The sequence below is a fragment of the Lagopus leucura genome, unplaced genomic scaffold, assembly GCF_019238085.1.
Source record: "Lagopus leucura isolate 7727_CA_CO unplaced genomic scaffold, USGS_WTPT01 Super-Scaffold_100004, whole genome shotgun sequence".
Taxonomy (NCBI): Eukaryota; Metazoa; Chordata; class Aves; order Galliformes; family Phasianidae; genus Lagopus; species Lagopus leucura.
This window is the reverse complement of record NW_024962264.1, coordinates 34,428,319-34,449,856: the sequence shown is the minus strand read 5'-3', so window position 1 is coordinate 34,449,856 and position 21,538 is coordinate 34,428,319. Positions and strand designations below refer to the sequence as shown.

General features: G+C 35.3%; 1 protein-coding gene across 2 annotated transcripts in view; it reads left to right on the top strand.

The window, feature by feature from the left end:
- Positions 1 to 21,538, top strand: part of USP53 (ubiquitin specific peptidase 53) — a 33,832-nt gene that overhangs the window by 8,518 nt on the left and 3,776 nt on the right. The window contains exons 2-15 of one of the 2 annotated variants that reach the window (XM_042871802.1): positions 486 to 1,130; positions 3,157 to 3,249; positions 7,271 to 7,405; positions 8,797 to 8,910; positions 8,991 to 9,073; positions 9,373 to 9,478; positions 10,368 to 10,514; positions 11,080 to 11,229; positions 11,671 to 11,833; positions 12,679 to 12,828; positions 13,760 to 13,903; positions 14,156 to 14,888; positions 16,213 to 16,286; positions 21,282 to 21,387. In XM_042871802.1, coding sequence (XP_042727736.1) covers positions 987 to 1,130; positions 3,157 to 3,249; positions 7,271 to 7,405; positions 8,797 to 8,910; positions 8,991 to 9,073; positions 9,373 to 9,478; positions 10,368 to 10,514; positions 11,080 to 11,229; positions 11,671 to 11,833; positions 12,679 to 12,828; positions 13,760 to 13,903; positions 14,156 to 14,888; positions 16,213 to 16,286; positions 21,282 to 21,387 — 2,342 coding nt within the window. In that variant the 5' untranslated portion in view covers positions 486 to 986. Of the gene's footprint in view, positions 1 to 485; positions 1,131 to 3,156; positions 3,250 to 7,270; positions 7,406 to 8,796; positions 8,911 to 8,990; positions 9,074 to 9,372; positions 9,479 to 10,367; positions 10,515 to 11,079; positions 11,230 to 11,670; positions 11,834 to 12,678; positions 12,829 to 13,759; positions 13,904 to 14,155; positions 14,889 to 16,212; positions 16,287 to 21,281; positions 21,388 to 21,538 lie in introns of those variants that run through there. The other variant, XM_042871803.1, reaches the window with a different exon arrangement.

Below are 21,538 nucleotides of genomic sequence, written 5' to 3'. Positions count from 1 at the left end.
TGATGCTTTAAGAATGTGGGTAGGTAATTGTTTCCTGGACAGTACTCAGCTTTCCATATTTTGTACTAACTGAGAATCCACTCATGACATTGTCATAATATAGACACAAATTTATGTGATTTGCTTTGATATTGAAATAAAAAGCATCTTCTTACTTTTTCAGATGTAAAATAAAAATATTTATTTCTTGATAATATTTTTATTGGACTTTGAGATTTCAAGTTAGAGTAATGCATTATGTGATCTTTAGAAAAGCTGCAGAATAAGTTAGGGTGTAACTGATAACGACAGATACAATATTGTAATTTGTATGTCTCAAACACTATTAGGACTGTTGAGTGGAAGCTTTTTCTCTTGCTCCCTGATTGGTGCATGCCCCTTTAGATTAAGGAATTGTTTCAGCCATTATTTCAATGTTTTATTTAGATAGTTTCTAACATTTAAAAAAGTTCCATTCTTATATTTCGCTTTTTTTCCTATTTCAGATTCACTGGAAAAAGAATGAGATAAACATGGAATCTTCTAAACTGGATTATATTTCATGGATCGCAGTTAAAAGTAGAAAGATGGAAGGAAGTCAGAGAATAGATGTATAATGCCTGTATAAACTCTTGATCTAATACAACTCATGATTTGTAGTAATACTCTGCTATTCCCGAAAGAAGAAGTCAGTTACTGTGCAACATCCTTAACAAGAACTTTTACTCTAGTAACATATTTTAACCTTAACTGGACAGCATATTTTTAATAGCATATTTTCTCCTTTTTATTTTTGTGAAGTCAGTTGAAGTATAGCCACATGAAAATTTTTAGCTGATGGACTGATCCTTGTAGATGACTGACACCTGGGATAAGGGCTTAAACCCCTGAATGGTTACTGGAACACCATGACTTCAGAGCAGTTGTCTTAGGACCTTCTTTGCCTTGGATCCATCATATCCTTAAATATTCAAGTGTGAACAGTGCAATATAAAGTCTAGAAAATAATGGCATGGGTGAAATTTCTAAGAAAACCTGGGGGTAACCTTGGAAAAGTTTATCAGCCTGGAAGTATATTGTCCCTGGCCCCTACGAAAGGCTTATTAAATGAACCAGGACAGAACAGCTGCTTTCTGAATAGTGCTGTTCAGGTAAGACAATTTTTTTTATTTACTGTGCGTTTCTCATTTTGTTGCAGCTTTGGGTGGTCATAGCAGGGAAAGAGTTTTCTCAGAAATGCTGCTTTGACTGTTTTTATCACAGTATGCGTGCTCTGCAGAAAAATACAGCACATTTTTCAATGGTGTTAAATTCCATTCTCAAATTACTCAACTTTTCAATGATGCTTAATGAGACTGAATACTGTGTCTTTTGGGAACTCACTTTTCTGAAAAAAAAGGGTGGCTACTATTAGAGAAAAGAAGACTGTGGAAGTAATTTTATTTCGTATTTGATTTTGAGGGATTGTGAGTATTAAATAATTTGCCAAAAATGGCAGCACGTTATGTTTATGTACATTGTCAGGAGTGCTTTCCTTTCAAGCTTTGCTTCTAATCTTAGGAATGTCATATGGAATTAGGAGATATATCAAAGAAATAAGCAGCATTTTGCTGGTTTTGTATGATGCAGACCAGCTTCTTGCAAGTATTTGCCTATGTACTGTTCTGTATTTATATGAACTGTAATTGGAAAAATGTCACCTGTTTGGAACTCCAAAGTATAGTTTAATAGCACAGTAACATTAGCACAATAAATATTGGTCTTTCACAAGGCTGTTTACAACAGGGAATATGGGAATCTAATTAACTCTGTGACAGAGCAGTGCTGGTCTTTCTGGGTTGCCTGCAAGTCTGAATAGTTCATAAACTATTTATTTACTTTTAAATAAAATAAATTAATTGCTTAAGTGGCAGAGGTTTTAATAGGGGCTCAGAATTCATACTTTAAAATGTACAAACAAAAAAAAAAAAGAAAAAACTGAGATAAACAACCCTAAAAAAATAACCAAGCAAACAAAAAAAAGCCAGCCGTAGCATAAAGTCTTAACAATTGTATAGATTTGAACATAGCAGATAAGAGATGCACATTGTGTAAATGCAATATCTATGTATGTTTAAAACAAAAACGTATGATAGATTCAGCAGAATGAGTTTGTTGCTTTGTTTTTAGTGAGAACAGCCTGACCTATATTCTTTTTCAGTTTTGGTATTTTCCCCTAGGGTGGCCTAAAATTAAACCTAAGTCATTTTTAGTTATGGTTTCAGACAATCCTACCACTTTACAACTTGCTGCTGTTTATCAAACAGTGGGTGATGATGGTGACTGCCCTTTTGAAAGGAGGAATGTGTTCCTTTCTTTTCTCTCTGTTGTTCAACCTTCAGAACTGAGGTTCTAATATTACCTTCCAAACTAGTACTAATTAATTTTAGCACTTATATTTATAGACATAATATTTTTTTTTCTGGTTTGTAACTCGTGTAGCTGTGCCTTTTGAGAACTCATTTTTGATGCATTTATTTTTGTGGGCTGTTTTGTGAACTACTGCACCCATTGTGGGACTAAGACATTAAATGCTAGAAGCAGTGTAGTTAGTGCAACCAAACTGATCTTGCCTTTATGTACAACAGTTATACAAATAAAATGCTGCAGCTTAAAGCTGATGAAGCACCAGTGGATTATTATGGTTTGTAGAAAAGCAAATTATTTCAGCAGTTGTTTTAGGAAGAGAACAAAATGAAACTCTTCACAGTTTACCTAGCAATTCAGTTTCTTTATCTTCCTTAATTTTATTTGAAAGAAAGCACGGAGGAAGGAGAGATGAAGAATAAGGTAGATTGAATAGTTTTCTCCCCCTTCTGTAAAGCCATAAGACAACTGCGATCTTTGTATAATATTTAGCTTACTGCTTGTTTGCTAAAGAGCATTGCAGTTGTTTTCCCAATACAAATGCAGTACCATTGTAGATCTCACCGTCAAACTTCTGAAGCATTTTATAAGAGTGAATGCAAACCTTCTACAGTTTGCTCAGATAATAAAAAAGGGTGTTGATTCATGTAGCAATCTTGGTTCTCATGTTGTATGTAAAGTGGAAAAAAAATTATCTACTGTATGTCACTTCATTAAATGGAGAACCTTCAGATTATGTTGTTTAATTTCTGTGCAATTTTATTTTTGTAGGTTTTATGGCAACTTGACATATTTCGACGAAGTTTAAGAGGTTTAACTGGACACGTGTGCCAGGGAGATGCGTGCATATTTTGTGCTTTGAAGGTAAATAAGGCTTTTCTAAGAAATCATCATGCATTTGTCCATTTATGCCTTAAAAAAAAAAAAAAAAAAAAGAAAAAAAGAAAAAGGAAAATAATTTTACTGAGATCTGGTAATTTTTATATCCCTATAATTCACGAGTCTGACTAGATCATTCTTGTATGTAGAAGTAATTTGGTCTTAATGCCATTTGTAACAGATGTTTGTAAGAAATATTTTCTTTGACAGTACACAAACTATACAGCCTAAGTGCTTAAGCATAAAACTTGTATGTAGAGTTAATAAGTATAACTTGTTTTAAAAATAACAGCCTCATGGAGGTTTTTTCATATTGACATGCATACCTTTTCTTTAATGCAGTGTTTAAATAGAGTAACAGCATTACTGAGTGTAAAGTTATCAAGATTCTTTTTTACTTGGTAGTTGATAGTAACTGTACAGAAATTAATTGCTGTACTTGTAAGTACTGAAAGGTATGCAGAGGTACTAGAAAATTAAAGAAATCTGATGTTTTACTGTTTGAAATTATGTAAGAGCTGCATATCTTAACTAGCGTATAAAAGTTGCATTTTGGTTTTGTAACTAATCTGAAATCTGGAAACAAGCATTGTGTTCTGTTAGGCTCTTACTGTTTCTACTGTGCTGGTATTTGGCTGCCTGCGGTTACTAGGAAATAGTGGTAAATGTCATATCTCATGTTTCACTGGGTAAAAGTCTCACTGGAAAAAGGCAATAGGGCTTGTATATATATATATATATTTTTTTTTAGTAATATACAGCTTCTACTTTCACTGGCAATAAAGGCACTTCTAGGTTTCTGATGCAGGAACATAGAACGTGTGTTGTGTACAGAACTGAGAATAACTCATGGAGAGCACAGAAAGGAGCTACGCTGAAATTGAAGTTCTTTGAGGAAGTGGTTTTGGAGTATAGGCAAGGAGATGCTGAGTTGCTTCTTGGGTGTTTCTGGTTAGAGTTCACTCACAGGGAGTTTTACAGACCAAACCTTGTTACTGAATAAGCCTTTGGAGGCAAAGACTGTTTGCAGCGATACTTAGTCTGCCAGGAGATTTATATAGTCTATGTATTCTGGTTTAGTTTGTTTGTTTTTGCTGTTTGTAGAGTTTGTCATGGTTGCAATAAAGCACAGCTAATTGTCCATCGGTCTCTTTTTCCAAACGGAGCTTTCTTAAAAGGTGCCATTTTAATTATTTGATTAAAATAGTTAATTTTAAAATGCCAACAAGTTGAAGTAGATTTTGGTACAACTATGCATGTTCAAACCAACTTCCTGAGGCTTTTTTTCCAACATTTAAAAAACTTTTTACTCCAGAGAACTTGCATAAAAACTCCAGTGAAATAGAAGGCATGTCAAAATCTTTCTGCTGACACTTGGTCTTGTTACTACAGGAAGTCCAGTCGATAACTCAAGTTGTACCTGTCTTTTCACGTATAATCTTATGTCTGTCTTGGGGTGATAGCTTCTAGTTTCCTGGAGCATGTTGTGTGTACGGACTTAGGTTTATATTTGACGTTGTAATGCAGGGTAAGCTCTGTGGCCTGTTCCCTTGTTCAAAGATGCCTTGGAACTGCCTTTCAGAAATGTAGAGGGATTGAATGGTGTTAACTGTTGGAAAATATGTATTGAATTGTAATAGTGAGCAATCATATTGCTAAAATCATTGTAAAAATGCTGTAGCAGCTTTAAGATGCTCAGAAACGTGAAGATGTCACCTATGTCACACCACAGTTGAACCTGTAAGTAGTAAGTTGTTCTGTTCCAGCAATGCTCCAGTTCTGAAGACAAGTTTTTGGTTTTATTCCTAAGCTGAATATGCCACTTAATGTTCCTTTATACTCTGTCTCTGTAATCATTAGAACTGCAATATGGAGATGCTTGATAGGTTTAGTGTTATTTCAAGTTACCATCAAAGCACCTCTAGCTCCTTCCTGAGGCTGCTGCAATTTATGAGTCGCAATTTTCTTTATTCTTCCAAGTGTCTTGGATGTTTGATTGCTTTCTGCAATGCGTCGTCTTGTGCCGCTTTTCAAAATGGCTTACAGACCTGAACATTTTGCATTGTCTCATCTTTCTATTTTGAGAAGTGCCCCACAACACTGAGAAGCAGGTTTACTGCTTGATCTGGAGTTGTTCAGAATTGTCTTGATCATTGTTTTAACAGTATAGTTGTGATCTTTACAACTGCATGGCCAGTAGCCTAGGTATTGAACCAGAAATGCTGTAGTTAACTCATATGGAAGTATCTGTCCGCAGTCATTATGTACACTACTGGTTTTGCATTCTTGGCTTATTAGAGATACTGGTTGAGTGATTCTGTTTGTTCTGTGTTCAGCACCTAGGGCATTTTTGCATTTGTGTGGTGTATGTTCTGGATGTGGATGCATTTCAGTAAGTTATTAAGTTTTTTTTTTTAAATGGTTTTGGACTGTTTTAACCTTACTTACTACTTCACCAATGAAAATCAATATTTAATCTGAAAAAAACAATCTGTATTTTTTTAAACTTTCCTGAGGGAATTTGACTTTTTTGCTCTAGGCAAGTGTTACTCTAGGGTAGATGGATTTTTCTGAGCCTATTCTGTAAACTGAAAGCTGTGCCAATGAATTCTGTTTCACTTATCTTCAACTTTTTTTTGGTTGTGTTGTGGGTGTTGTTGTGTGGTGGTGGTGTGGGAGTTAAATGCACTCTTTTTTTTCTCTAGACACCACTGGAATGGGATTTGAAATGTGGAGACTGCTAACAATGAGCATATATGTCTGCATAATTCTGCTCATCTGTACTTTTTTCTTTAGACTGGACATGTAAGGTTCTCTTGCATACCAGAAATGACCTAGCAGCCACAATGAGAAATAAGTATTTTCAAAGCAGAGTTAACTTGTAGTGTTGGCTCTGTTAACAACTTATATCAGTGTGAGCATTCAAAAGTTTTGACTGTAATTTTTATCAGTAATCATGATTTTTGGCATGAGAGGGAAGCCTAAACATTTGACAGATAGTGGAATGCATTATGGTTAAAACTGCTTTCTATAAACACTGAAGCTTTGCATATCTGTTGCATCTTTGCTGTCTGATCAGCAGCAAAATAAAGATTTTGTTTACTTTTTACCAGAGGAGCCAATGTGAAGAATGAAAATCCTTATTTCTGTTTTATGTGGCTAGTCTTTGCTTTATTTCTCTTCATTTTTTTTCTGTGAAGTTTGACTGCAGAGAATTTTTGAGAGTGGAATAAACCCTTCAATATCTGCAAATGTTTTTTCATCCATTTAATGGCTTTTGTTGTTCAGTTTTTAATTGAAACTCCCTTAGTTTCTAAATAATGAGGTCAGTTAGGTATATCGCTGCCAAAAAAGAGAAGTAATAGCCAGCTGTCTTTTCTGGGAAATGAAGAAAAAATCAAGTGCAATTTCTTTTCCGGTTCTGGAATTGCAAATATTGACCTGTTTTCTTGCCTTGCTGTATGCACTGTGTGAGTAGATAGCTGGTTTAATAACATGGATTACCAACGTTCCGCATAATTCTGCAGATGCATCATTGTAATGAATGTAGAAGTGTCTCAAGTAGTAATGTAAATGTATTCTTTACTGAATAACATATGTAAAACTAAAATGAGAAGGACTGTGTTATGCTCTAAGAGTTGCGTTCCACCTGTAAAGATGAAATGCTTGAGCATGAGCCACTGTTCCAGTGACTGGATTAAACAAACTCCTTAATTATAGATCAAGGTTTATGTTGCTTCTGGGAGTTAAGGTCAATCACTTGCATTTTTATATGCATTTTTGTTGTTTGTTTTTTCTATTGGATCAAAGTACAGTTTGGTGGCTCAACACTATATAACTGAATGACTAACTGAGAGCATGAAACTGAAGAGAAAGGAGTCATTTCTAAATGTGGATATATTTATAAGCTTTTTTTATATACCTGCTGCATGATAGCTGATGTATTTGAACAGAGCTACAGTTGTAGTCAAGACTAATTAAGCTACGTAATCATATTTGTTCCTAGGCAATATTTTCACAATTTCAACACAGTCGAGAAAAAGCACTCCCATCAGATAACATGAGACATGCCCTGGCAGAAAGTTTTAAAGATGAACAGCGTTTCCAGCTTGGATTCATGGATGATGCAGCAGAATGCTTTGTGAGTACTTCATAACTGTCAAGTAGGATTACGTTAGGTTTCTGGGAAGGATACCAAGCTGGTCTGTTGTTTTAATAGCTTTAAATTTGCAGGTGGGGTACAAGTGGCATAATTCTGTTGATCTTGTTTTCATCAATTTATGGAGACAAAATGCACAGAGTAAGTTTCTGATAATACGGGATGGAGTGTCTTAGATGTGCTCTGTGGTTTCTTCTCTGGTTCTGTAGCTCAGACAAAGGGATATGTGAAGCACTGTATGAGCTGGGTGACAAATAGCTTCTGAAAGTTTTTGGGTGGAGAGGGAGATTATCTTCACTGAAGTCTTCTGCAGAAGACATTTCCACTTTTTTATCCAAGGGTGAATGAATATGTGAAGAGCTTGACTCTTGCTGCAGTTGCTGTCTGCTTTTATGAAATGTCTGAGAAGTTTGAGCCTTTATTGACTTTTATGAGTCATAAAAGTTGACTCAAGATCACATGGGTGCTGTCAAAGAAGCTTTTCTCAGAGGTCTTTTGTTAGACAATGGAAATTATTCAACTTAATAAATAAGTAAATAAATCAGTTTTAGAAACTGAAAATGCTTTTTGTTTTGATTACTTTAAGATTTGAATGTCATCTGGAAATACCTACAAATGAATAGCTACCTGCCAGATGCATTTACAAATATGTAGGAAAATCAAATGAAGAACTCCTGTGGCTGTTTTGATTATTTGCAGGCAGATTACTAAATTGCAGTCAGGAAAGTGAATCTCGTCAGTGTTGCGTCTAAGCAGAACATGTTTGGACCCCTGAAGAAATCAGCTAAATTACCTGTCTAGATCTGCTTCTTCCTGTTAACTCTGAAAATGGCCGTGCTGATTCAGGGCCAAATTAATGGCAATCAGGACAATTTTTTTTTTTCCTTCTGTTAAAAACTGAAACCATGTATGAGTTAAGACGTGCAATTTATGAGCGTTTTCCAGGCCTCTGTCAGCAGTAGTCATTCATTGCATAAGCTACACTTAACATGATTGGATTATCAGATTGATAAATGGAGAAAATGCTCAGGTATGAAGAACTGAGGTGGAGGCCTGATCCAGAACAAATTTCAGGCATTGTATGCAATTAAATTAATATTGTCTTCATTTTTTTTTTTTTAAGATTCCCTTATTTTGAAGGATAATATGGTAGGAGTTGGAGCTGAATAACTTTAAGGCTCTTTTGTTATGTTTGAAAGCCTTGAGGTGAAGAGATTTTCCATCTACTTGCTTGTGAATAGGGACAGAGCTATGTACGAATTAAACCTGTAGACTGTAAAGGGGAATAACTGCTGGAATATTGAACTGTAACATTGCTTATGTATTCTGACTTCATCAATTCAGTTTGTATTTACATTGTTGTTTCTATTTAGGAAAATATCCTTGAGAGGATTCATTTTCACCTAGTGCCAAACAGCGACACAGATATGTGCACTTCAAAATCCTGTATCTCTCATCAAAAGTTTGCAATGACACTGTATGAACAGGTCAGACATTAATGCTTTAACAAATACTTAGGTTCCACTGTCATGAATAAATAAAAACAACAGGATTTTTATTTTTGTAGTGTGTATGCCGTAGTTGTGGAGCATCATCAGACCCGTTGCCTTTTACGGAATTTGTGCGTTATATTTCTACCACAGCTTTGTGGTAAGAGCTTTTGTTATTGTATATGTCTCAGTTTTCTACACAACCTCCTAGGAATAAAAAAACCATGGCAGAGAAATAAGTGCTCTTGAGATTGTATCAAAAGAACGTGGATTTCAAAAGCAAGATGTAGAGAGATTTTACACTCAGAAAAAAAAAAACCAAAAAAAAAACCACAACAGGCTGCTGCTGTTTTAGCTGTGATTTTTTTATTTTTAGACAAAAGATAGTTAAGATTTGGCTGCAAAATATTTACTCGTAGGAAGACAATACATCTTTATTTGTCCATTTATTTTTTACAGTAATGAGGTAGAAAGAATGATGGAAAGGCATGAGCGTCTCAAGCCAGAAATGTTTGCAGAACTGCTGCAGGCAGCAAATACTGCTGATGATTACAGAAAGTGTCCTGTAAGTAAGCAGAGATTCTGTGACTTTGGTTAAGATTCAATGCAGAGCTCTTTCAGATATTAGATCAGAGTGAAGTATTCATCTGAAAGATTCCTTGTGGCCACTTCAGTGCAGTCTAGCTTAGGGTAAGAAAGCCTGTAATTCTTCTCTGTTGCTCCATTTATAGATAAACTTCATTGTTCAGGTGGCCTGGTTGGAAACTTATTAACTCTGTGCTTTATACTTCACTCCATGTTAAATGTACTGCTAGTTACTTCTGATTGGACTGTAGAAATGTATTGTTTGAAGGAAGCACCTTCAGTTCATAGTTCATATATGCTGACAGCTTGAAAAACTGTCTTACATTGAAATAATGTGGCGCTTCTAATGATAAAAATAGTCATATTTTCAACTTATTCTCTTTCATTAAATAATACTATCAATAGTTATCAGTACTGTTAATTTAGGAATCATCAAAAAGTGCATAAAGTGTAGAAATAACCTGAAATGATGAAATGGGGGAGGATAACAAAATCTTGATGGTGAATCGAATGTTTTCAGAGCTTTATATTTGACCAGGCTGTTGGTTTGATGTAGAAGTTTAGTTACAGCCTTCATTGGTGTTTATGTACTTATTATTGGTGTTTATTTTTTTTAAACAAAAAAAGATGGAGAATTTTATCTGTAAATTGTTAGAAGCTGTCATCATAATATATAAATAAATATAAAAATCAAAATAAGTTTCAGAGGTTTTTTTGGTTTTTTGTTTGTCTAGTAACTCAACTTGAGAATACCAGGGCTGTTTTGGGGGGGTCAATTTTTTTTAACATTATTTATTATAATCTATTATAATATTATAAATTTATATTTTACGTTTACCTGCCACCATTTTGTTTTTCCCTTTCTCTAGAGTAACTGTGGTCAAAAAATAAAAATTCGTCGTGTTCTTATGAATTGCCCTGAGATTGTTACAATTGGTTTAGTTTGGGACTCAGAACACTCTGATCTGACAGAAGATGTTATGCGGAATCTGGCAACACAACTTTATCTTCCTGGGGTATCTGACCTAAATGAACTAATTCTTTATTTTATAATTTAATCTGACATATCAATGTGAATATTAATATATGCATATGAATGCACATGTATGTAAGTACGTAAATTAAAAAAAAATCAGCTTCAAGTATTATGGCTAATGTTGTGTAATGTGCTACTTGATACAGCTTTTGTGAGAGGAAAAAATCTTGTCAGATGTGTTGGTCTTACACCAAACAATGAAGATGAATGTAGATGAATTCCTAATTGAAAATCTAAGTATATCATATTTGATTTGATATTTGTAGAATTATTCCAGAGCATTCTTGTTTTGCTCTATCAATTGTGTTAAAAATGAATGTCAAAATAGATGTGATTAAAAAAAATGTAGTGACACAATGATATAGATATAGTAATATAATGAGATGTAACAATATAATAGACATAATAAGTGCAAGCAGCTTATATTCATGAAAATCTGAATAATGCAAATGGCTATTTAGTACCAATTTTAGAAGTGCTGGAGTAGGTCTTCAATCAAGGTTAAATGTACTGCAGACATGTAAAAATGCTAAATGTTTCTACAGCTCTTCTATAGGGTTACAGATGAAAATGCCAAAAACAGTGAACTTTTCCTTGTGGGAATGATTTGCTACACGAGCCGACATTACTGTGCCTTTGCTTTTCATACCAAGAGTTGCAAATGGGTGCTGTTTGATGATGCTAATGTGAAAGAGGTAAATACTTCTTTACTGCTATGTAATTCAGTGATCTTGTAGTTTTCTTGAACACATTTTTTCTGACATAAAGATTAAAGAAAGTTAGAGTCTTAATTTTAGTGAACTTTAACTTACATAGCTCAGTTTTCACAAATGAATTTTAGAATCAACTTCACTCCTTCAGATAGCAGATGCTTAAGACTCTTAATGCTCTTCCTGTCAGCTGTTGAGTTTTTCCTTATGAAAAGAAGAATCAATGACTGATGGCTATATTTGCAATGTTACCGTTCCGATGTGCTGCTGGTTCAAGCTTCTTGCCAGAGCTTACATAAACTTGTGCTAAAATACTGATTCTTAACGTACCTTTAGAATTCGGAATTTAGTACTGACGCTTATTAAATTATTCTTCCCATAATTCTGTTGAACTGGTTTTGATACAGAAATGACTTTTTTTCTTAGATTGGAACAAAATGGAAAGATGTAGTCTCCCGGTGCATTCGATGTCACTTTCAGCCGTTGTTGCTATTTTATGCTAACCCAGATGGCACAGCTGTATCTCCAGAAGATGCTCCAAAGCAGATTATTCACTGGTCTCAAAGCAAAGCAACAGGAGGAAATGCAGGTAATCAGATTTATTTTAATAATAACCGTATTTATGAAATGAATACTTTAAAGATGGGAATAGTAGATTTGCTGATGTGTTCTTAAATATTTTTATTGGTGTGTGGGAACTGCTGAATCACGGCCTGAACCTCTGATTGATCACCTGAAGCGAGCCATGAGTCAGCCATGGGAGCACAGCTGAAGGCAATTCACCTGTGCTGCTGGAAGGGGTGGAGCCTGGCTGCACCTCTCCTGGACCCATTTAAGAGCTGGCTGCCACCAGAGAAGGATCTCTTCTGGAGATCCTCCTCTGGAGTTTTGTAAGTGTGCCCAGGGTATGGGTAAGCTTTCTATCTGTTCTCTTTTTGTTACCATAATCTGCTTTGCCAAACTCTCTTGTTTATTTTGTAATTATAACATCTTAATATTCATTGATTATACAATCGATAAGTATCTAAAGGGGTCTCAAAAGGAAAGACTAGTGTGCTTATTTAATACTGAAACTGTGTGTCTTGTCTCAGTTGGTATTCCCACCTCAAATCCCACACATGGATTAAGTGGCTGGGGGGGAATGTGTTTTTATTATAGATAGGAATATGTTTTTATTACAGATATCAGTAAATTTGCATATAGAAGTGCTCTTTTACAAAGATCTTATAACAAAGTATAAGATACTTTAAGCAAAGCTTAATATAAATACGGAGGTATGTTTGGAGGTGTTTGCATATCCGTGTGCACGTTCCCCTCAGTTGGCTGGTTTTTGTTTTCAAATTGTTAACTAAGAATTACATTTTGAATTCTCATACTGGGAATTTCAAATTAGGGAGCCTTTCATTCTAAAGATAGATATGTTTTTTCTTTTAGGATGTGAGAAGCATTCTACTCCTAAATCGGACTATTCAAAAGAGAATGGAATTGGGGACTCTACTATTCAAAGGGGTAATAAAAAACTTCAGCCAGATAGTTCAGCATTCAGTAGAAGCCACGTTCAAGCTAGTGGTGGTAAAGGTCCAGGTATGTACCTTCACCCCTAACTGCAGTACACAGCTTAATAAATAGTTAATAGTATTTCAGGTATGTGTTAGCCTCCATGCTAGAACTATTTCCAGAACAGCAATTCTATCATTGTCTTTAATGGATCTTTGAATAGCAACTGATGTTTAAGTAATGTCTGAAATACTGAAGTGGCTCTTGAGGCCTTTAGCCTTTTCTTCATTCTGCCTTGTAATCATGTTGTCTGATCAAAGGCACGTATGCAGTATTATTTTAAGTCTTGTATGTTAATATGTATGTTTGGGGGGAAAAAAGACAAAAAAAGAAAAAGGGCTTTATTATATATTTCTAAAGGTACATTTACATTCTGTCAGTAACCCAGGCTTTCAGGAGAACAAACAACAATAACAACACAAAGAAAACTATAAGTACTGATACTGGGGATTGACTTCTATATAACATGTCTGTGCCTTTTCTCCAAAATCTGAATACATGTCATGGGGAGATGCTAGCTTCTCTTCAGAGACATTTCTGTTGTCTTTTAGTGTCGGATTGTCAAGCTTTTTCAAACTTGAGAATGCCTCTTTTTTGATGAGGTGATGAGTCCAAAATAGTATTTACCTTCTGAGAAATTGAGGATTTTTTTTGTTTTTTAAGCAGTGACTGCTGCTTCCTTAAAAATACAACTTCACATTTAGGCAACTATAAACTTGGCTTCAGTTTTTTACTATAATTCAAAAAAGTTGCACTTATTGGAGATGTTTATATACTTGTACCTATAATGTCTATCTTTTGTTTTCTTAAGAACCTATGCTATGTAACTTGTTAGTCTTTAAGTAGTGCTAATATTAAAATACAAATGTTATGGTACATAAATACTACTGTATATTTTGATCATGAATTGCTTTTTATTAGTGATTTTTGACAAATGAATTTTTTTTTTTTTTTGCAGCTAAGTTAGCTTATGGTGACCAAAAGGACAGGCTGAAGGACATATCCAGAGAGTGTGCTCAGAAGGCTACTGATATGAAAAACTTCTCATCTTTACGAAAAGATGCAGACAGAGGACCAAAAAGGGAATCTGGGAGACAAAAAGGTAATGTTCTAAAGATTTGAGCAGAGGATCAGTGAATCAAACAGATTTGCACATCTGTGTTAGCAGCGAAGGATTTCATTCTTCTTTCTAAAGAGCAGATTGTAAGATCTGTTTCTAATTTTCTGAAATATATACTGAATTTGTTACTGAATGTGTTGAGAGAACGTAGGAAAAGTATGTACTGTAATAAAATCAAGAATAACTATTTGTGGGAACTTAAATGCAGCTTTTTTTTCTCTCCCTTCTTATTAGATTTAATTGGGGAAGATCGTTCCAATTTTAAGTCAGGATCTCCTCCAGTTGGAAATGGACTTAGGCAATGTATGGATCAGCGCATATACAGCAGCCAGGGAAGAGGGCCTTATAAACATGACAGTGTACCTCCCCAAACAAAACTTCCTGTACAGGTGCTTGGATCAAATAAAACAGAAGCTCTTCCTGCTAGTGAGAAACCTCTGCTTAGGACCCGAGCTGATGCAGTCACTGGCTACGACACAGATAGCAGTCAAGACTCTAGGGATAAAGGAAGTATCATCAGTAGCAGAAGCAGAAGTAAAGGCTGGAAACCCATGCGAGAGACACTAAATGTGGACAGCATTTTCAGCGAGGCTGAGAAGAAACAACATAGCCCAAAGCACAAGGCAAATCTGAACAGTAAATCTAAGCATGAAAAAGAGCGAAGCTTTAACCATTGGCCAAAAGAGAATCAAATCCAAAAAGGTTTAATGACTATATATGAAGATGAGACAAAACAAGATACAGGAAGTAGAAGCTCTTTGGATTCAGAGGGGAAAGGGAACGCTGAAAAAAGCAAAGGATTTGCAGAGAGAAAAATCCATGGTGATAACTGGCAAATTCAGAGGACAGAATCTGGTTATGAGAGCAGTGATCATATCAGCAATGGATCAGCAAATCCGGACTCGCCTGTCATTGAAGGAATCAATCCAGCAGATGTCAAAAATATTAAAGAAGGTGCTTCTGGCAGGTAATGCTAGTTCCCTTAAGAATTTACATAGGTTGTCTATGCAGGAAAATAAGTTGTAATATTCATTTGCTGTTTCAGTCGAGTAAGCATACTTTTAGAACTTTAATACTCTTGAGGATGTATAAAACTAGCAGCACATCTAGAAATATGAATGCAGACAGTTTAGGAGTTGATCTTACCTTAACTCTGAAGCTGCAGCACTATTTCTGGTGGGAAAGTACTGAGCCTCATCATTACGGTGCTGAGCCAGGATCTCTAAGCCCTGCTTTGGTCAGGGTGTGTTAATTTGAAGTAATTGCTACACTGATTTAGTTACAAACTTTTTTAGTTACTGGGTAACTTGCTATTTGTAATGGAATATAACTGTCTTCATAAATCATACCTGTAGCAGTTGTGTGGACAGGCTCCTGACAAAAAGATGGAAATGGCAGTAAATAAATAAGTGGTTAGTAGCCAAATTTTATTTATCTCACTATGAATGGTATTAACAAGTATGCTGCTCTAGGGGTTTTTGGAGCTTCTGTCCATGGAGATGCTCCTAACCCAACTGAACATGATTCTGAGCAGCATTTGCTCTAGCTGATCATATTTGAGCGGAGTTTTGGAATAGATGATCTTCTAAGAGCACTTCTAGTATTATTTGCTGCACTGAAGCAGTGATTATTGGGAACACTTAAGATAACTGGAGTTAAGTGACCAGTGTTGTCTGTTTTTCCCCCCCCCCTTAAAATCACTGTAGAAAATAAATATTCAAAGTAGTTGTGCTTTCTCAGTTGTCTATTAGTACATGCTTTTTGAAAGTTGTATGAAATGTTTTCTGTGCAATTGGTGGTATTTTCTCACAGATGGCACATCACTCTACTATTGTTTATAACTTTGGGAACCAGCTGTCTTTACTGAGCAGGCTGCTGTGATAATGCAGGGCACTTTTTCTTTATTTTCTGTGTTGCATAATGAGCGTTCTGCTGTTGTACTCTAGAGCAGGGCTGGGATGAGTGGGTGTGTAATCCCCAGAACAAACTTGGATACACCATCCTCATGAACGGTATGTTTGTCAAGTGTCTGTACTGAAGACTGCAGTTCATCCTAAATTCCTCTGCATCATTACAGCTTGTCATGCAAGGGAAGCTGTGCTAAAAGTATTCAAGGGTTACCTCTCCGTCTTATGTACGTTCTGTAGTGTTTTATTAAAAAACATGAGAGTGGTAAAGGGAGACAAAGTATCAAACAGACAAGGTTGTTATGCTTAATGCACTCAAGGGGATAACTTTGTGATGGTGCATCAGTAGTTTAACCCTTCAAATCACCTGTGCTTATTTTACAGTGAGCAGAATTTGTCAACAAAAAAAGCTGAAAGTGTGTTACATTCTGTACCTCAGCAGAACAGAAACTTCTATGGTAAGAACTTGTGTTTAAAACAAACAAATAAGGAGCTTTCTAGAAATAATTGAGGTATACCAAAATTTTAATGCTAACATACTAATATCTCGCAGAAGATGGAGAGGTTTCTGATGATCTCCTTTACTTTATAATGTTGCTGCAAGTTTGCCATAATTTCATTTATTTTTCCCCACTAAGAACACTTCTTTTTACCAGTACTCATGAATTTTGAATGACATTGTGCTGGCATAAGGCATTTAGTTTTACTCCTTTTCATTGATGTTAATTGGAGTCTTTCTGATTTTAATTCAGTGCAGAAGGTTAAAAGTGACTCAATTTTTGTTGTGGTCTTTGATAACCACTTTGAGAACATTGCTCATTTTAATGCTTTTTCAGCAAGTGTATCCATTCCCCTTCCCTGTCCCTGCAAAAGTAAACAATCCCCTCCTTCCCACCCCTTTCCCCCTCCAAAAATAAAGTCCTTTTTTTCCCCCCTGTGTTTTCCCCCACAACAGTCCTGTATGTGTTTTTGGTGGATGCTAAGGAGGGTTTTGCTTTGTTTTTTAAAAAAAGGTCTGGGTAGGCTGTGCTACGATTTCTTTTCCTACAAGATATGAGGCAAAATCAGGAAGAAACACTTGTAATAAGGAAACCTGCTTCCTTTTACATAATAACATGTCTACTGGATTTTTATAAATGCCTTGGCGGTATAAATGTTACAGGTCACCATGAGGCCAGCCAAAATCATTATCTGCTGTTGCTGGAACAATGGAGTGGTGCTTGTACAAAGCGGCGCAATAAGTATTAAGACACTTCCCCAGGAAATGTTTGATTTTCATAGATATCATACTTTCATTTGAAGAATGTGCAGTCTAGTTTCTTCTAAGATTGAAATTCAACGTAGGGGGTGGATTTGCTGTACCGCTGCTTTGTTGCTATTCCAGTTACTTTTTGGTTGTAGAAAGAAAGCCAATTTGGTGTTTCATCTTGATGACAAAAGACAAATTTTGCATGGAACACAAAAACCTGTTTTTCTGTTTTTTTCTGCTGTAGTTCTGTACTATAACTGTACTTTCCAGTAGGGTGAAAAATAATTAGGTAGTAAAAACAAACAAGAAACCAACAAAACCAAACAAACAACCCACAGAAAGCACTAGTTAAAACATATGAAAGACTCTGTCAGGATGAGAAATAGGGCTCTTAATCAGCTTACACAGTAAACTAATATATTAAATGTAGCTATAATTCACCTTGCATCATATTTCTTCAGTACTGTTTTCTATTCCAAGTGACCCTTACAGTTATCATAAAACATTATCATAATAACTGTCAAAGAATATTGATGTTAAAGTCCTGTCTATTCAGTCTATTCAGTACTTCTATTTCAGTAACTAACTTTTTAATAGTTACTTAACAAAAAAGGATGTAATTCTAAATTAAAAGTGAAGATCTCACGTGTTTGTGTTTTGCAAAACTACTTTTAATGTGATTAATAGGCTGAGGAAAAAAATGAAGAATTTGATTATCAAGTGAGATAAAGATTTAATTAGTCTGATCTTGGTTGTCTAAAAAGTGTGTGTCTGTACACCTGGAGGAGGAGGAGGAATCATTTATAGGCACCTATTATACCTCCTCATATTATAGAATGTTTCAGAATATTATGGGCAAGACTAGAACTGGTAGGTAAATACCATACGGACTTCTAGAAAATAGTACTTCAAGTAAATACCCAGTTGTTTCTGAGAGTACAATGAAATGTAAGAAGTCTTCTGTAGCTGTGCATAGCAACTTGTAAAAATATCTTGTCCCTTTGCAGGAAAATAGCGTATAACTTTGAATTACCCCTACCATTTTTGCTGGTTCCTGATTTTAACAGGAGCTGAATGAGGATTATGTCCAGTAGTTGAGGAATTTTGTCTTTGACCTACAAAAATAAAGTTATTGTTAGAGCATTATAAAGATAGTAACATTGGATCACATGGTGGTAACTCGAATAAAATTGCTGCTGCTTTCTGTAGGAGTAAGCAGTAGATAACTGTAGTACTAAAGTGAGTGACCCACGTAACCAATCTCTAATTTGTGTGATTAAATTTTGGGACAAAAATATGAAGCAGATACAATGTTCTTAATTTTTATTTATGCATTGATGTTTGATGTTCGAGTTCAGTGAACTTGGGTGGTATTTATTGTGTATGCAGAACAAATAATATGAAAAGTGTGGGGGCAGAATTTGCAACCTTATGTTTTTTCACACTGGAGAAAGGTGGCTATAACTCTTGGAAATACAGGATTGGGGTATAAAATATCTTCTTGTGGCTTTTCATAGTAATAACTATGCTAGCTACTGATAATTATTTTCATAATAATGAAGTGCTTTTAGTTGTCTTTGTGAAAATGATCCCTTGACTCTGAAGGCACACACCTATGAAATTGCCACTCTGACAATTTCAGTAGAAAGTATTCTTGTTGGCAGGGGAAATGGTTGTTGAGTTCACTAGCATGAGACATCTCCAGTTCCATTTAAAATCATTTTGAAGCTCTGATGAATATGTCAGCAAGAGTCCAGATTACCTTTACTTCTTTGGCACACTAGAAAACCATACAAATTAAAATTTGGGCATAATTCTGAAAAAGAAAATCCTAGGAAAAAATCAAAACTACAGGAAATATGCAGCTAAAACAATAGGAAGAAATGGATTTTTTAATGTGTAGAAATCGAGCATTGCAGAATTTTGCACATGTGTATATTAAGAAATTAGAAAAGAACTCTTTTTTGGATTGTTGGCTATAGAATGGGTGTTCATGATCTTAAAATCTAGATTGCCCATTCAGGTGTAAAAGTAGATGTTCATAAATCTTAAAAGAGGACCAGTTTGTATTTGAGAGACCGGAATTACCTTTACTTAGATGCTTATGACCTGTTGATAAGGCTGGCAGTCTCTAGCTGAGCACAGTGCTCATGTGTCCCATATCTAGTTTTGCAAAGAACCTGGAGCCAAAATTCCCAATAGACTCTAAACCGGGTTTTAACCTTGCATGGATCTTGTGTCAGCAGAAGAAAAAATAACACATCTATTTTTAAGTTGGCTGGAATTCTGGAGGCACTGAATTGCCTGGTATCACTGAGCAATTTTGGTTGAATGTGTGCCACGGTCACTCTGAAGAACAGCTTACTAACCTTTGCTGCCTCCTGCTGACAGATTTATGATACTGCCTCTTGGAAGGACCTAATGTGCTGCATTCCTTTAGTTTGGCTTGGGATGCTTTTCACATCAACTGTTTTGTGGAATTAAGGAGCAGTTGTATAGCCTATGCTTTTTTCCAAAAAGGGATTTACAGCTTAGCAAAATCTACAGTAGAATGAAATGTTTGCTATTTGATTACCTCAGTGTTAGTTATCTCTGAAGGCACAGCCTGCTGGAGCAGTTTTGGACTTCCTCTCAGTTTAGGTCCTTGACCCTTGCAGCTGTAAGGGCTCATTCAAATAACCATATTTTCACATAAGCATTTTTTCTAGGGTTATGGTACTGTTTACCATGATGGAATAGCAGAAACTTTTTTTAATTTGGAGGCTGGAAGGAAAGGGATATTGAAGACTTTGTTTTTTCAGGTATACACCTTTTAGGCCTCTATAACCTATGTCCTTTGTCAAAGATTTAGCATCTTTAATCTTTCCTCTCTTGAAGATAGGATGGATACAGACCCTTGAAGCAAGTCTCCAGCATTGCCCGAAGTTTAGTTGTTTGGGTTTTTTTTGGTTGGTTTGTTTTTTAACTTCTGTCATTCTTTTGACTTAAGTAAAAAAAAAAACTAAGTTCACATAGCAAAGTAATGTTTCTAAGGCTTTATTTAGAACTGGGGAAATTAACATGTTGAAATCAAAAAATGAACAATAAAGTACCTTAGTAAGATTACATCAGGAAAGAAAAGATACAAAACTTTTGTAATCTTCTCTGATGTAAAGGGACAGTCTGTTACTTGTTTCCTGGAGGGTAAGTGAGATCCCTGAACTCAAGAGATCAGTCTGCTAGATTACTTGAGGCAGTGTATGCTGGATTTTGTAAAGTACATTTCCAGTTCTTTTGTGATAAGCAACGTAGTTGCATGATGTAGACCATACACTTAACAAAATTCAGCTTATTTTGAAAGGCTATGAAGCAGGTGACTGATTACAGTGGGCCAGTTGCTGTGTTGGGAACACTTACAGTAGCTGTCTTTAAACAGGCTGTTGCTTGTCACTTGTCAAGAGAGTCTTTTCTATGTGGTGTCAACATGGATTCTTCAGTGCTTCTTTTATTCACTGTTCAATAGGAGCTGCTTTGTTCAGAAATAGTGTATTTTTAAAAGCAAAGAATTTTTTCTGTGGTCAGTGAATAGGAGTTTCTAGAGTGTGTGTAGTAATGCTGGCCCACACACTCTTAATGTTGTGTGCTTAGGGTGTGTGGGGGAGAGTGCTCTTTAACTATTCAGTGTCTCTGCAAACTGTGCAATTGTTGTAAGAGAAGTAACAGTTATCTGGCATTTTATAGATGTTTCAAGAATGCATAATGTATTCCTCATCTTAAAAAAAAGAAAGCAACCCATCTTAAAAAAAACAAAACAACCCCATCTAATGTTATTCTATTTTGTTAATAAGTCATGAAATATTTAACTTAAATTTATTTTGGCTGCCTGCATAAATGCTTGTATGAAAACTTGTATGAAAACCTGTTCTCAAAATATGCTTTTAATTGTGATGTGTTAACGTGTGAAAGCATGTCCATAGGACTCCAAAACTGTGATAATTAACCTTTCCTGACAAAAAGGAAACAACAAAAAAAAAGCTCTATATAATTTTGGACTAATATATGTTCTGATTCCCTGAAGATTTTTTTTTTTCCAAAATGTTACTTTGACTTATGTCAGATCCTGTCAAGAGTTGTTTCTTGCTGTGTTTTGTTTGCCTGTTAACCTCTGAGAAATCGCAAGGAAATTGGAGTGTATTTCTATTTACTTTGAAATATTTTTTTCCAGTTCCAGAGTCTAGGAAAGACCCTATCAATACAGAAGTTAACTACAGACCTCATGTTAATATCCCAACAGAGTTGCATTTGCAGGTGCCCAGTCCTCAAGTAAAGAGGTAACTAAATATTAGTATTAATTTACTACGTAATGCTACTAAAAAATTCTGAATTCTGTAATGTGATAGAAATCACTGTTAACTGTGAAAAAGGACAGATATTAAATCTTTTGAGAGATGATGCCCTTGGCATTTACCTAACTTACAGAGT